This window comes from Amblyraja radiata, chromosome 7 (genome assembly GCF_010909765.2).
Source record: "Amblyraja radiata isolate CabotCenter1 chromosome 7, sAmbRad1.1.pri, whole genome shotgun sequence".
Lineage (NCBI taxonomy): Eukaryota > Metazoa > Chordata > Chondrichthyes > Rajiformes > Rajidae > Amblyraja > Amblyraja radiata.
The window spans coordinates 64,606,158-64,623,390 of NC_045962.1; the positions used below are offsets into that span (position 1 = coordinate 64,606,158).

A 17,233-nucleotide genomic window follows, 5' to 3' on the forward strand; every position below is an offset into this window, starting at 1 on the left:
ATTATAGGAAGGATGTCAACAAAATAGAGAGAGTACAGAGGAGATTTACTAGAATGTTGCCTGGGTTTCAATAACTAAGTTACAGAGAAAGGTTGAATAAGTTAGGTCTTTATTCTCTGGAGCGCAGAAGGTTAAGGGGGGACTTGATAGAGGTCTTTAAAATGATGAGAGGGATAGACAGAGTTGATGAAGCTTTTCCCTTTGAGAATAGGGAAGATTCAAACAAGAGGACATGACTTCAGAATTAAGGGACAGAAGTTAGGGGTAACATGAGGGGGAACTTCTTTACTCAGGGAGTGGTAGCGGTGTGGAATGAGCTTCCAGTGGAAGTGGTGGAGGCAGGTTCGTTGGTATCATTTAAAAATAAATTGGATAGGCATATGGATGAGAAGGGAATGGAGGGTTATGGTATGAGTGCAGGCAGGTGGGACTAAGGGAAAGTAATTGTTCAGCACGGACTTGTAGGGCCGAGATGGCCTGTTTCCATGCTGTAATTGTTATATGGTTATATGGTTATATAGATGGAGAATGAACTTGGTCCAAGGTAATTATGCACAACAGGAAGCATCTGACTGGAATACGGTGGGGTACATCTGCTTAAGATTTTTTGTAATGCAACAGTTGTGATTTTCAGGATTATGTGGTGATCCCTAAGGTTTGAAAATCCAATACTGATCTAATTATTAGTTTATATGATAAGCCCCCTTGTCTGCTATTGCAGAACCTCCTGGGAATGTTAGATATCTTTAGCCAAGCTGTAAAGTCAATGCAGAATAAATAACAACATTTTCTGCAGTTTGACAACATTTATATTTCCTTGAAGGTAGACACCAAAAGTGCAGGAGTAAATCAGTGGGACAGGCAGCATTTTTGGAGCGAAGGAATGGGTGACATTACGGGTCGTGACCCATCTTCTGACTGATGTCAGGGGAATGCGAGGTGCATAGATAAGGAAGTGTATAGATAAGGAAGTGTAAAGTGTGAAAACGTGACAAGGGGAATGGAGCTCAAGGGACATGTAGAATAGATCATTGTTAGTTGGGAGAAGGTAACAACAAAGCAAACAGAAATAAAATGTAGTCAGAGACAGTAAGACAGACGGAGAATTGGGAAGGGGAGGGGATGGAGAGAGAGGGAAAGCAAGGGTTACTTGAAGTTAGAGAAGTCAATGTTCATACCACTGGGGTAAGCTGTAAAGTGGGGTGTAACCATTTACCATGAGGCCTCTGACCAGAAAAAAATGAAACTTAGGTGTGTTATTGTGGAATGTTGCATCCATAGCCATTCTTCAGCTATGATGCTGAATTAGGGTCCTGTCCACCCTCTCAGCAGAATGCCATAGACTTCAGGGCACTACGTTAGGCAAAGTGAAAAGGTTCTCCTCTGCTCCCCAACCAATATTTATCTTTTCACCAACATCACAAAAACAGATTACCTAACAAATGTTATTATTGTTTATACATTCTTCCTGTGTTCAATTTCTGCCTGTTCATGTATTAAACTTGAGATTATTTTTCAATTAGCACTTTATTGTCTGTTAGGAGATTAGAAAGGCTTGGGAAGAGTGCTCTATAAATGCAACCAGTGAATTAAAATATTGCCTTGTTGAAATATGGAAATGAAGATGCGGTCCTTTAAATGCGAAATGTTTTCTGCCAGAGTGTTGTATACCTGCTTATTGATTAAATTTACTGGAAAAACATTTTTTTTCATGTAATGAGATGCTTAAATAAATATTTTGTGTCAAATTCAATTTGTTAGTTTGCGCAATATTGAAATATACCCTTCAGAATGCACATCTGCAATATTTGCCAGATTCTCGCACCAAGAAAATGGCTTTTAAAGATAAATGGCATCACAGAAAAGATTTGAAAGAATTCAATACACGGAGCTAAACGACAGTAAGTGAGAGATAGCTTTACGTTGAGACTGTGGCACAATTTGCAAGAAAGTTATTTTTGAAAAATGTTACTTCTAGTGCTTATTCATTTTAGTTGCTGATGGAATTTTTAGACTTCACTTCTACATTGCTTCAACCCAATTTAACAGATTTCTTACCACAATATGATTGCTTTTCATCTGATTTATCTTTGCATTGAATAATTCCATCACATGCCAAGTGGTATCCAATGCAATCTCCATTTCCACATTCAAATTCAGTGTGAATATTGCAAGATGAGTTTTTGGCTGCAAAAAATAGAAACAGTTTGCATGCAAAAGCAAATTATTAGCAAATCTGGTTTGCATGCAACAAAAGCTTTTCATCTACCTCGGTACATGTGACAATAAACTAAACATAAACGCAAACGCAATTTACTTAAATGCTGCACTTTGCATTAGAAGAAACAGACAATCTATCTTGTATGTCTTGACCCTGTTGGTGTCTTAGTTTGGATTGCTCTGTCGGTCCAGTGAGTAGTTACAGTAATCTTGTAAAGTAGTCCAAAATTGGGTCACAACAGCAGGCCAAAAAATGCCTGTTTATTAAACACAGGATCCAATATACATTTAACCACTTTCTCAAACTGCCATGCCACTTTCAATGAACCTTTTACTATATTTCCAGACCTCCATACCTGTGCCCCTTGTATGCTTGTATGTTCCTGCTGCCTCAGGGAGGTGATTTGTGAGAACGCAATGTATTAAATTCCGTACACAGATATTGCTCTGAATAATATCCAGGTTATTATTATTGATTAAAGTATAAACATCAAATGCATTTGACCTTTGTACTCAGTGAGTGTAAGAGCTTAATTAGTCATATCTTATCTTTGCTATTGATAATATTAACATTTGATTCTTCAGCAGAATAAGCAGAGAGAGCAATACATAAAAATGTCAGAAGTACTCATAATATTACTCATGCTATTTCTTTAATAATAAATAGTGTTGTTAGTCTCAGTAGTTTTGTCCTTGGATGGAAAGTGTGTAGGCAGAAATCAACTTACCAACACATCTATTGTCATCTAATAGCATTCTCTCTCCCCTGCAAGAACAATTTACTTGGCCATCAGCAGTCAATAGGCAAAGGTCATGACAACCTCCATTCATTATCTTGCATGAAGACTGCTCACCTAGTTTTAAAGAAACGATTTTCCGTCACAACAGCAAGAAGTCTTTACTAATAAGCAAAATGAGCGTCTGTTAAAAATGCTCTGCTCCCCTTGTTATTTAAGAAAGGCACAGCAAAGTCGAAGGAAGCTCTAGATTTCACTAATCATTTTATATATTTTAGACAATTGTTGAAATAACATTTAACAATAAAACTATGAGTTCATAATGTTTCCAGATGCTTTGATAAAATGATGGGAAGAATTCTAACTTGGATTTGCACCTTGCTACATGTATATGCAAGTGTTTTGAAATCTGCCAGAATTAGATAAATTCTTACTTCTGAATTCAGATCTTTTCCCAGAATGCAAATTAGGATTAGTATAGGGCAAAATGTCTTCACATGAAATGCTAAGGTTTTATTGGCAAATTCACTATTATAATGATTACATTATTATGAATTCCATACAATGGACATTGCTTAAAGTACTTAAAATAAAATATTTTATAGCATTGTATATTCCAATCCTTATTCTGTATATATAATGAGTACAATGTAAATAAAAAATGGGTGCCTGGCATAAAATGGTAACTTCTTTAAATGAATGACTTGAACCAAATTGATGGCATGGTTGCTGGATTTCAGGAGTCCCCAGACTCTTGCCTGACATCAGAAGATGTTTTAAAAGAGAAATAATCCACCGCACGCATCTCTGGATCATTCTGAAGATTATTTATTTAGCCAGTGGGAGGTGCTGTTGCTCTGTTCCTTGTGGAAAATTCTGAACCATTAACTTTGAACTTTGATTTTAAGTAATAACAGTCATGGCTCGGTTGGTATTTAAATAGCATTAAATTATTGCTTTGTATATATTTTAAGAAGTTAATGATCCCATTACGTCTTTCACAAATCTCAAATTAATGGGAGGGTCAAGAGAATAAATATATTTAATTTGACTTTGTTGTATGACATGATTTAAACGTAATTCAGCATTTCTTTCAGATTGAGAAATGCATGTACAAAAATATACTGCATTAATTTAGCACAAAGATTTACACTCAGTTGCAAATGATGGAACAGTTACATGAAAAGTTTCAAATTCTAAAATGTTGCTGTATAACTTAAGGACAAAGTTGAAAATAACTCTCAGTCAGAGGACACTGATTAAACCTGGGCAAATGAGACACAGTGTATCAGCCCTCTGCATTACCATTAACATCCTAATCTCCATGCCAACAGTTTCTCCAAATGCACAATGCATGCTGGGACTGCCAGCACCATACATATCATGGGAATATATATTTTTAATTCCAAATATTAAAAGGTAGTATTTAAAGCCATATTTTAGAAAAGTGGCATCGACATCTGGAACTCTGACGACTGGTTCATTGGTAAATGTTATATGATGAAATAGTGTCATAATAATATACTTAAGTGTAGTAGTCTATGCTTTCTTCAATGTAAAATAATAGTAAACAGCCAGCAAAAACAAAATCCAAATGTCATAATACTAAAAACCACTTACAATTATTGGTATCGTTAGCTACAACCATAATTCCCATAGGTTGATGTGCTGTATCAGAACGCAGCATTTTAATTTCTCCTCCTGTGTATTTATCACAACGCATTATAGACCGTTGCATCCAGTCTGTCCAGAAGATGTAATCACCGTAAATAGCTAAGCCAAAGAAAGTCCCTGGTCCTGATTTCAGAACTACCTGTGCCATTGCAAGCATAAGAGAGAAAATGACATTAATTTCTTTATTTTGACCAAACATGAGATGATAATAAAAATTATTATGGAGTCAGTTATGGGTTTTGTATCACTAAATAACAAATATTAATAATTTCTCTGTTGAATGCTTAGAACACTTTATATGGAAATTCACCCTCATATTACTGCAGAATTTGAATTCACTGGAGTTCATTTGTCTTATTTTTGGAAATGGAGTATAACATAATCATGACTGAATTGCCAGTTTAATAGAAACATGGATGGATAACGACCCGACATAATTTACAATAATGCTCAATAGATCCCAATAAAACGTCAGCTAAGGTTGTGCAGCCACAATTCTCACTGAGGCAAATTCATCCCATAGGAAGATAGTGCTAATATACCTTGATAACAATGGTATTTAATAATTTTCTGCCTAAATGATTAAATTACTAATGAATACCACAAAGATAGTTTTAATAATACCATTTCAAAATGTTATCTCTTAAAATTTTGTATTGCAGTATGTTCTAAAGCTTAACTTATTATGTAATAATCTGCAACTTGTAATGATCAAAATTCATAATTTGTTCTCATCAATCATTCATTCTAAGACCTTAAAATGAACTTGAGTTGGCTATGAGTTACTAATGGTTAGAGAAAGATACGTCATGAAATCTAGTTCAATTATTCTTCAGGTACTATACAATTATTAATATGAATTACTATCAATGATTAATCTGCCTTAATAATCACATTTTGTACCCTTAATCTTTTCTGAATTTTAATTTACAATAACCATTAATACAATAAGATAATGTAGGTATTAAAATTAGGGGTAATATAGAAATATATTAAATATGGGTCATTCTGTAATATAATATGCTCTGAGCAATTGATGCTTGATGAACTGTCAATGCAATGGGAAAAAAGTAGTCTAACTTACTGATGAAAGGTCAACGGTGATAGTGAATAGAGAGAAATAGTAATGTTAAAATGCCAAATGTTCTTTTTTTGCTTAAGTGTCTTTTTATACACAAACAAGTGACGACACATGGGGCATGTTATCAGAGATCAAAAAACAGAAAGAATGCATTCCATTTTCTGCAGCCAGATCATTCAGCAGTAAGGATGGGTATTCCTGTTATTGCAAATAATTAATTGTATTCACCTTGTAATTCTTTGGAGCAAAGCATTGCAACTCAAACTATTTCAATTCAAGCTATGAAATTATTGCTTCTAGATACAACATGGTTACAATAGGCATGTGGCCTCCTTTACAAGAGACAGTGAGATCAGAAAGGGAGGAAAGTCCTGCTTTTTTTGGACAGGATTTTTGTGAAATGGCACGGAGTAATATCATTTGTCTCACATTTTAGCTTGACATCTATGTGCAGTTCTAACTCTTACTGTATATTTTGCACTAAACAATGCTAATGCGGCAGCAACCAGTTTCAACATAATTGTGATCTAGATCATGTGCTCAAATCTCTATGATATGTGATATTTAGTTAATTCAGAAGGAAATTATTGCTGAACTAGATTTCAAGATTAATTGCTTGATAATGCAGTGGGCTCAATTACAACTTAGAAAGTAGCTCAGTTCATCATCTCGAATATCATTCAGTTATTCATAATGCCCCTTTTTCAGTCAGTATATGATAATGATAAAATATTCAGTATTTGATGCCTTAGAGTTGGCGTTGCAAAGGTCGATTGCTGGAATAATTGAGTTGATTTATAAGGAAAGACCAAGCAAGTTAAGCCTACACTCTGTAATTTAGAAGTACACGCGGAGATCTCAGTGAGGTTTTTAAAATTTTGACACAACTTGACAGGATAGATTCTGTAAGGGTGTTTCCCATGGTGGGGGGAAACTAGAACAAGGATGGCCACAATCTTGGGATGAGCAGTCAAGTAGAGGAATTGATTATCTTTGAACCTTCTGAACCATTGGAATTCCCACAACCAAAGAATTGTACTGCATAGACATATGTGGATATGTGTACATATATATACACACACGTAACTTTTTTTCCCCTTTTTTTTGTTTACGGTGTACTATGTGTACTATTTTCTATGTTTCTATGTCTCTGTGTTTACATATTCTGTTGTGCTGTTACAAGTAAGTATTTAATTGTTGTATCTGGGACATATGATAATAAAACACTCTTGACTCTTTATGATTTCTATGAAATGGAAGACAAAGACAGCGATCCCATGAAAGGAAGTTTCCCTGCAACTCAAGACCTGGGTGGCGTGGTGGTGCAGTGGTATAGTTGCTGCCTTACACCATCAGAAACCCAGTTCGATCCTGATAGGTGCTTGTCTGCATGTTGTTTGTACCTTCTCCCCATGACATAAGTGGGTTTTCTGTGGGATCTGCTGTTTCCTCCCACACTCCAAAGACATACAGGTTTGTAGGTTAATTGGTTTGGTATAATTGTAAATTGACCCTAGTGTGTGTAGGATGGTGGTAATGTGCGGGGATCATTTGTCAACTCGGCGGGCCTGTTTCCATGCTGTATCTCTAAACTAAACCAAATGAAACTGACGTAGACAACCTCAGTCTGAAGACGAGTCTCAACCTGAAACGTCGCCTATTTCCTTCACTCTATAGATGCTGCCTCACCCGCTGAGTTTCTCCAGCATTTTTGGCTATCTTCGTCTTTCTTACATAGAAACAAAGAAAATAGGTGCAGGAGTAGGCCATTCGGCCCTTCGAGCCTGCACCGCCATTCAATATGATCATGACTGATCATGAAACTAAACAAATGAAACTGAGAAACACTTTTACCATCAGTATATTATGTTTTTATTTTGCTACAAGGTCATAAGGTCAGAAGTGATTCGAGCAGAATTAGCCCATTCGGTCCATCAAGTCTACTCCACCATTCAATCATGGCTGATTTAACTCTCCCTCCTAACCCCATTCTTCTCCCTTCTCCCCATAACCTCGAAGCAAAGATTGTTTCTGTCCACATTGCCCCTTCCCATTACATTATCAAATCATTTTACAATAGCCCCACTATTCTGATATAAAAGTAGCAATTACTGATTATTATATATACACATTAACACATACACTCAAACTCTTTTCCGTTTGGTGCAGAAGTTATATCCTTACCTTTGATATTTAATTATAACTTGGGCAGGATTCAAGCAGCAGAGGATAAGATGAACATCATCTACAGTACCTTTAAAAAATGGCAGCAAGGGACCTGTTGGTTTCAACTGCTGGATTTTATCATAATTGTGTCAACTTGTTACTGGCAAAGACCAGGAGACAGCTTGTGGGAGCAATTAAAGGCACAAAAAGCAGGAGTAACTTAACGGCCAGGCAACATCTCTGGAGAACATGGATAGGCAATGTTTTGGGTCAGGATCCTTCTTCAGACTCAAAATCCAGAGATGCTGCCTGACCAGCTGAGTTACTCCAGGATTTTGTATCTTTCTTTGGTAAAGTAGCATCTACAGTTCATTGTTATTTCATTGAGGGTGCACTGATGGCAAAGGCTTTTTGGTAGAGAGAGAGAAAGATTGCCATGGAAAAGAGGATAATTTAAAATATGTCACAAAGCTATCCTCCCATTCTTCTAAATTCTAACTACGTGAGGTCCGTTGATTAACTTTCCATCAGAAAACAGGCCCATTGGGCTGATTCTCCTGATTCCAGAGGAATTTAATAAAACTTCAAAAGGCCTTTGCTGGCCTGATTCCTCTTTCTATTCTCCTTTTCTGGTGAAGCAATCACAATGTTTTCCAAATTATGCCATGCTTTAAACTGCAAATAAAGGCCTTCAGATGGGTGTCCTTACTCTCAGCTGAGAAGCAAGTGAGTATGTTTGGCAAAGCGTCAACTCATTAGTCATACAGCCAATATTCATTGCCTGAAACAAACTAGACGTTTAGTTCATTTGTTGATCATATACATAAATTAGCCGTTGCAATATATAACAAGCACTTCAGCAGCATATCCTATTGATAAGAGTGGTGCAAGCTAACATATTTGTTGTAAAATGCAAACTTTGTGACTTACATATCTGTGTGTTCCATCATATTCGCACCGTTCAATTCTTCCGACAGAACCATCAGAGAAATACAGTTTCTCTGCCCTATGATCAATCGTAAGTCCATTTGGTGTGAAAATATCAGTGCTAACAATGACTTGAACATTTCCTCCATTGAGTGTTGCTTTCATTATACTTGGCTGCTGTTCATTCCAGTTTGTCCAGAACATCAAGCTGTATAAGTTAAAATAAATTAGCATGTCAAATCTTATGAAAACATTTCACAATTTGTACCTTGATTCTACGTTGCGAATGCCACATATGAATTCATCAAGAAATCCAAGAACATTTGGTAACCAAGATAAATAAATACAAGGTACACAAAAATGCTGGAGAAACTCAGCGGGTGCAGCAACATCAATGGAGCGAAGGAAATAGGCAACGTTTCGGGCCGAAACCCTTCTTCAGATAAATACAAGACTAGCTAAATTCCATTCACAATGGTTGTGGGAAGGAAAGGCCAGAGAATCTTTTGGCAAAAGAAAAAAAGGCTTTTGGTACATTGACCTTCATCAATCAGAGTATTGAGTATAGAAGTTGGGAGGTCATGTTGCAGTTGAATAAGATGTTGGTGAGACCGCATTTAGAGTATTGTGTTCAGTTCTGGGCACCATGTTATAAGATAGATATTGTCAAGCTTGAAAGGGTTCAGCGAAGATTTACGAGAATGTTGCCAGGACTAGAGGGTCTGAGCTATGGGGAGAGGTTGAGTAGGTTAGGTCTATATTCCTTGGAGCGCAGTAGGATAAGGGTAGATCGTATAGATGTGTAGAAAATCATGAGAGGAAAAAATCGGGGAGATGCACAGAATCTCTTGCCCAGAGTACGGGAATCGAGGACCGGAGGGCATAGGTTCAAGGTGAAGGGGAAAAGATTTAATAGGAATCGGAGGGGTTTTCTTTTCACACAAAGGGTGGTGGGAGGATTTAACAAGCTGCCAGAGGAGGTAGTTGAGGCTGGGACTATCCCAACATTTAAGAAACAGTTAGACAGGTACATGGAAGGACAGGTTTGGAGGGATATGGACCAAGTGCAGACAGGTGGGACTAGTGTGGCTGGGACTTGCTGGCCGGTGTGGGCTAGTTGGTCCGAAGGGCTTGTTTCCACACTGTATCACTCTATGGCTCTATGAGAATCATTTGGATGACCTGTTGCTAATGCACAAGTAATATTGATGTTTCTACATGATATTCAATTGAAAGTGTTTGGTACATTGAACAACTCTTGTTTAAGCAGGTGAAATCTTTCTAAGATCAGCATGATAATGAATTTCAATAAAACTAAGGCCAACTAAAGCCATTGAGTGATTCTTCTTATTGACGACTTAAAGAGATTTGCACATATTTAATACAAAAAAGGCAGCATTGTATTGATATATGCATGAGGGATCCAGGCCATTTGGATATGGTGTAGTTTTTAACCTGATATTCATGTACAACTCACTGTGAAGATTATACATTCATCTTGGACCATAGAAGCCAATAAATGTCATAGAAGCTGTGTGTTAGCAGCTCTATTAGTTGTGCTAGAGTCAGAACCATCATGACACAGAAGTCTCCACTTTTCTGCAGAACAATCCAGTCTGTCACAACCCCCTACACCATTTTCAATGTCCTGGACATATATTTTCCTCAGTGCCTATCCATGTCCCTTTTAAAATTAATGATCATCTCCGCATCTACTACTCTCATAAGTAAAAAATTCCACCTATTATTAGTTCTTGTGAATTTGCATACCACATCCCTATATCAGTCTGAAGAAGGGTCTTGACCCAAAATATCAGTGACATTTTTCTCCAGTGATGCTGCCTGACCTGTTGAGTTATTCCAGCATTATATGTCTATCTTCCTTATCTCTGATCCTTTCTTATCTCTCACTTCCATTGGTTTCACAATCTCTGATGGTCTACCTCACCCAGCTCTATAGAGGATTTGTATATGGTCAGTTACAATTTGAGAGTGCTCTGTGGTCATAGATGGAAAAGGGGAATTTGTGTGCGAACTGAAAGAAGGGAAAGCTTAACCATATAACCATATAACAATTACAGCACAGAAACAGGCCATCTCGACCCTTCTAGTCCGTGCCGAACACGTATTCTTCCCTAGTCCCATATACCTGCGCTCAGACCATAACCCTCCATTCCTTTCCCGTCCATATAACTATCCAATTTATTTTTAAATGATAAAAACGAACCTGCCTCCACCACCTTCCCTGGAAGCTCATTCCACACAGCCACCACTCTCTGAGTAAAGAAGTTCCCCCTCATGTTACCCCTAAACTTCTGTCCCTTAATTCTCAAGTCATGTCCCCTTGTTTGAATCTTCCCTACTCTCAGTGGGAAAAGCTTATCCACGTCAACTCTGTCTATCCCTCTCATCATTTTAAAGACCTCTATCAAGTCCCCCCTTAACTTTCTGCGCTCCAAAGAATAAAGCCCTAACTTGTTCAACCTTTCTCTGTAACTTAGTTGCTGAAACCCAGGCAACATTCTAGTAAATCTCCTCTGTACTCTCTCTATTTTGTTGACATCCTTCCTATAATTAGGCGACCAAAATTGTACCCCATACTCCAGAATTGGCCTCACCAATGCCTTGTACAATTTTAACATTACATCCCAACTTCTATACTCAATGCTCTGATTTATAAAGGCCAGCACACCAAAAGCTTTCTTTACCACCCTATCTACATGAGATTCTACTTTCAGGGAACTGTGCACAGTTATTCCCAGATCCCTCTGTTCACCTGCATTCTTTAATTACCTACCATTTACCATGTACGTCCTATTTTGATTTGTCCTGCCAAGGTTGTGGCAGGCTTGCCTGGATCATTCCTTGAAATGTCAAGCAAAGTTGAGCCCAGTTTCAACAATGAACATGGTTTTGTTTGAAGATAGCCTTATTTTTTAGCATGGATGCAATGCATTTCTCTGTGGACAAAGTCTGATGGCCAAACCCTACAAGATGTCTTTTAGCCTAAACAGATCACATTTCTACAAGATGTTGGTGAGGCTGCATTTGGAGTATTATGTTCAGTTTGGGTCACCCTGCTATAGGAAGAGTGCAGAGAAGATTTATGAACATGTTGTTAAGATTTGAAGATCTGAGCTGTAAAGAGAGATTTGGACTTTTTTATTTGGAACGCAGAAGGCTCAGTGGTGATCTTATAGAAATAGAGTAATGTAGAATCTTACCCAGGGTAGGGGGAATCAAAAACCAGAGGACATAGATTAAGGTGAGAGGGGCAAGATTTACTAGGAACCTGAGAGGCAACTTTTTCACTCAGTGTGTGGTGGGTATCGTGAACAAGTTGCCAGAGACGGATGTTGAGGCAGATACTATTACAGCATTTATGAAAACATGGATAGGGAAGGTTACGAGAGGCTTGGAAGTGGGACTAGCTTAGATAGGGCATATTAGTTGGCATGGATGAGTTTGGCTGAAAGGCCTGTTTCTGGGCTCTCTGATTCTATGCAGTGATATTGGCAAATAGAAAACATAAATTGAAACCTTGCTTAACTAACAATAAACCTGCCGTCAGTAATTGGAAATGGTTAATACTGTTGCTTAGGATATGAATGGCATTGATAATAGTAATAACATGAAATGGACTCTCTTCTCTTGTTCAAAATGTTTATCATCTAGCAGTAAATGGAGCAACCATAATCTGGTCTTCGTTATTCCGGGTCCTTAGGTCTTTCATGTGCGTAGAAAATGACTTTGTCTGAAGATGAAAAAAAAAGTATAGATACTGATAACCTGAAATTAAAAAAAGACAGAAAATGCTCAAAACACTCAGCAGGTCAACCAGCATCTGTAGATGGAGAGATGTTTAAGATGAAGAATCTCTGAAGAGTGGCAAAGGTTTTCAAACTGAAACGTTAACTTGCTTCTCTTGCTGTGGCTGCTGTGTGATGTGCTTCCAAATGTTTTGCGTTATATGTTGGTACTTATCATTGTTTGTACACAAGTGAATGGAGAGCTTCTATATCCGAAAGGATCTTGTTTTAATTGAATTGTTCCTTGGAACATTCTGGCTAATATCTAGAAATGCAGAACAATACATGTGTTCTTCTACTATGTTAACATTTCTACGTTGTATTCTCACATGACTGATTGAAAGATCCTTCATCATAGTTCTTTAAAATACACCAAAACTCTGCCTCTCTTTTCACAAATAAGCCTGACCAGCATTTTTTGATGCTATTCTTCAGCACAGTGCCCCGACCCCTCCCCTTCTTGTAGCCCTTTCCCATGCAACTGCAAAATGCAACATTTGCTATTTACCCCATCTATTCTTGACAAAGGATCAAAACTGTCCAACCAAATGTTATTGTAATTGGCTTACATTTCTTCCCATCTAGTGTGCTGCATTCACAGTGCAGTCTCCTGTTCATTGGAGAAACCAAACACAGATTGGGTGACCGTGTTTAATCCACAAGGGCAACACTTGCTTTCACTGGCTCTGTCAATTTGCTTTCTCCATATTCACAATCTCATCTTCTGGGAACACAATGTGCTGCAGTAACTCAGTGAGTCATGATAACATGAAAATGCCTGGTCTTGTCTGATTTTGGAAGCTGAGCAGGCCCAGGCCTGATTAGTATTTGGATGGGAGACCATCTGTTAATACCCGGTACCCTAAGTTTACCAGCTTTCTCCCTCACCCCCTCACTACAATCAGTCTGAAAGGTCATGAGCCACCTATCCATGCGTTCCAGATATGCTACCTGATCTACTGATTACTCCAGCATTTTGTGTTCTATGAAAGATTCCAGCATGTGTTGTTCTGTGTGTCTCTAATCTGTTGACATGTCCTATAATTTAACAGTTTACAATTTATTGGTAAAGTATTCTCACTCTCTAACTGTCCTCATTTCATTGATTTACTGTTCCTTTGTTTACTCTCTTTCTTTCTTTGACTTTTTTTGTCACAACCCCCACTACCACATCAAACAGAAGACCTTGTTAATAGTTTATCCCCACAACTGTCTTGGCCTCACCTTATCAGAATTATTTCTTTTGTCTTTATTCCCCAGTCTCTTTATAATATAAAACCAAGTTGTTCTGCCTGTATTTGACCAAAACATTAATTCTGTTTGTCTTTAGTTTAGTTTATTTTTGTCACATGTACCGAGACACAGTGAAAAGTGTTTTTGTTGCGTTCTATCCAGTCAGCAAAAAGACTATATATAATTACAATCCATGGTGTAGAGATTCTGGAACAATGTTTAGTGCAAGATAAAGTCCAGTAAAGTCCAATAAAAGATAGTCTGAGGGTCTCCAATGAGGTAGATGGAAGATAAGGGCTGCCCTCTAGTTGGTGATAGGATGGTTCAGTTGCCTAATAAAAGCTGGGAAGAAATTGTCCCTGAATCTTTCTGTAATGCTGCCTGACCTGCTAAGTATTTCTAGTATTTTCTGTTTTTTATTATAATAAGAGAACTGCATTTTTGAAAATCAGATAACATTGCTGAGTCGCTGATAATATCAGCATGTGTTCGTACAGGGGAGGTCATATCTTAGTTGTTTTTTTTGCAGAAGTGACAATGGCTATTGAGGTAGGACCATGGATGTTGTCTTTTAGTGCTTTTTCGTGAAACAGTTGACACTGTCTCATGGTAAGCTGATCCAGAAGATTAAGACCTCCACAGATGAATCCTCAGAGACTTGGTAGAGAAAATTAAAAAATTGGTTGGTCATAAAAGACAGAGAGGGAAGTGGTGCACTGGTGTTATTCTGACCAGTGGCCTGTGACCATTTATGTTCCACAGCGATTAGTGCTGACTCCTCTGCTGTTGGCGATATATAAATGAGTTGGCTGAAAACATAAGTGTATTTCTAAACATAGGTGGGCTTATTAGTAAGTTTACAAATAATGCAAAAAATGGTGAAGTTATGGATATTGAGGAAAGTTGTCAATGGATACATATTACGAATGTTTGAAATATGGGTGGAGAAATAGTATATGGATATTAATCCAGACATGTTACATGTGGGGGGGTCAAATGTAAGAGGAAACTATACCATGCATTGGAGGATCCTAAGGAGCATTGATATACAGAGGGATATTGGGGTGCAACTCCATAGCTCCCTGAAAGTGGACACACTAGTCACCTCAGATGGTAAAGAAGGCATCTGACATACCCGTCATAGTCGCAGCAGGTTGCTGAGAATTTTCAACATGTTGAAAATCCAGTGGTGACCAGGAAAAGGTACGACTCTTTGGGCGACTACTTGGGCAACCACGTCACCCTGCGACAATTTTCGGCGACCTGCTGCAACTACGACGGGTGCCGGCAGTCGCTGGAAAAATTGCGTAAGTGGGACAGGCTCTTTAGGGTAGACATTCAGAGTCTTTTTCCCAGGGGGAAAATGTCAAATATCAGAAGGCACAGCTTTAGGATGAGAGGGGAAAGTTTGCAGGAAGTTTGTGAGGTCAAGTTTTGTTTACTCAGAGAATGGATGGTGCCTGGAATGCACTGAAAGGGGAAATGGTGGAAGCAGATATGAAAGCAAGTGAAGAGGTATTTGGACAGTTGCATTAACAGGTAGTGGGATGTAGGGACATAAATCATATGTTGGCAGATGGGATTACTTTAATAAGGCATCATGGTTGGCAAGGAAATGTCGGGCCAAAGAGTTTGTTTCTATGCAGTACTGCTCTATTTTCTAAATAATTGAAAACTAAAGTGGCAAGCCTCAACAACAGAAATGTGAATGGAACATATTTAGTCACAGGACATTTTGAGTCACAAAACTATGTATTGTATTATTTATACATTATTAAAATAAGCCAGACTAATATTGAAGGACAACTATTTTTTTTCAGGAAAACTTTTGATTATATAAGGTATTTAAACACGTTTTTCATTTATATTTAACATTAACACCCTCACCCGAATCGTTACATAACAGAGGCCTAGATATGATTGAGGGAAAGAAATAGGGAGCATTTAAATCCTCTGTCAGTCTGCTGCCACTTGTATAATGGAAGACAATTCCCACGTCTATTGACTAAACCTCCTCTAAAAGCAATGAAAATTGAATAAATGTATTTCTAAACAAATTATTTTTGTGACGTTTAATTTTTTGAATATTGCAAGAGGCAGCCACATACTGTATATCAAATTAACCACTGTAAAATTATATTGAATTTAAAGAAAAAGTCTTTGTTGCCTAATCTCTTAGCACTCTGGCAACATGCTGGGACAGTAAAAGCAATTTACTTTGGAAATGTCTCTCTTTATGCAGTTGTGAGAAACTTGTAATATGAGATCAGTATTTGATCTGCTGAAAAATCATACTTACACTCAGTCTTACATTGGCATTTATATACAATTTGTTGTGTTTCTGCTATGGTTTAAAAACATCTGACCATCAATGGAAGGATGACCAAATAGGAAATGAAACACTTAATATATTTTAACCCACTGCCTTTACGAGTTAAAATCTGGCACAATATTAAAAAGATTCAATAGCAATCTTGTCCAAAACTAACTCAGTAAAGTTTTAGAGCACCAAAAAAAGTGGCACATAGATCTACCATAGTTTCAACAGTATTATGTGTGATGGTAAACATTACCATTAAATCCAGATAAAGAATTTGTACTGCATAAACAATGTCCACAAGGAATTAATTTAATTTAAGATTACTGTAAGAGGGAATTATGTATTAAACGTGTACCCTGAATCTGGTGTTCACGTGGGGTCGAGTTGCCCTATTAATTACGGCTTTGATAAGAACAGACACAAAGAAAGGGTGGTAGTGAGTTTCTCAAACAAGTTGGTTTATTCAAGACCTTAACAGTATGCATTAGGAAACACTCTAGAGCCCCTGTCCCACTTACGTGTCCTTGGCACGCTAATTACGCGACCTCGTGGCCGCCTTGAGGCTCGACGGTCCCGCAAAGGTCGCGGGCGATTTCGTGCGCCAGCACAGCCGTCTGGAGTACGTGATGTGATTTGAAGATGGACACAAAATGCAGGAGTAATTCAGCGGGACCAGCAGCATCTCTGGAGAGAAGAAATGGGTGACATTTCGTGTTGAGACTCTTCTTCAGTCTGAAAGAAGGGTCTTGACCAGAAACGTCACCCATTCCTTCTCTCCAGAGATGCTGCCAGTCCCGCTGAGTTACTCCAGCATTTTGTGTCTATCTTCAATTTTCTTGTCCCCGCTCTGGGAGTAGGAGTGGGGGCGGATCCGGACCGCAACGGCCGTGAGCCCCAGGCCGAGTTCGGCGATTGTTTGCCTGCTTCTGCTGCTGTTGAAGGTGAGACGTTGCGTCGCGCCAAGGTCTTGGGCCTGTCCCACTTTGGCCATCATTGGCCGTTGGCGCGCGAAGATTTTGTTCGCTACAAAAATTTAGGAGCCCCGTGCGATGTCATGCACAACTCC

The 17,233-nt window shown here is 38.2% G+C and overlaps 1 protein-coding gene across 1 annotated transcript in view; it reads right to left on the minus strand.

Moving 5' to 3' along the window:
* Positions 1–17,233, minus strand: part of lrp1b (LDL receptor related protein 1B) — a 1,292,371-nt gene that overhangs the window by 289,012 nt on the left and 986,126 nt on the right. Inside the window, exons 43-46 of the mRNA XM_033023505.1 lie at positions 8,809–9,013; positions 4,578–4,770; positions 2,949–3,074; positions 2,059–2,187 (exon numbers count right to left, since the gene is read on the minus strand). Of these exons, the coding sequence (XP_032879396.1) occupies positions 2,059–2,187; positions 2,949–3,074; positions 4,578–4,770; positions 8,809–9,013 (653 nt within the window). The remainder of the gene's footprint in view (positions 1–2,058; positions 2,188–2,948; positions 3,075–4,577; positions 4,771–8,808; positions 9,014–17,233) is intronic.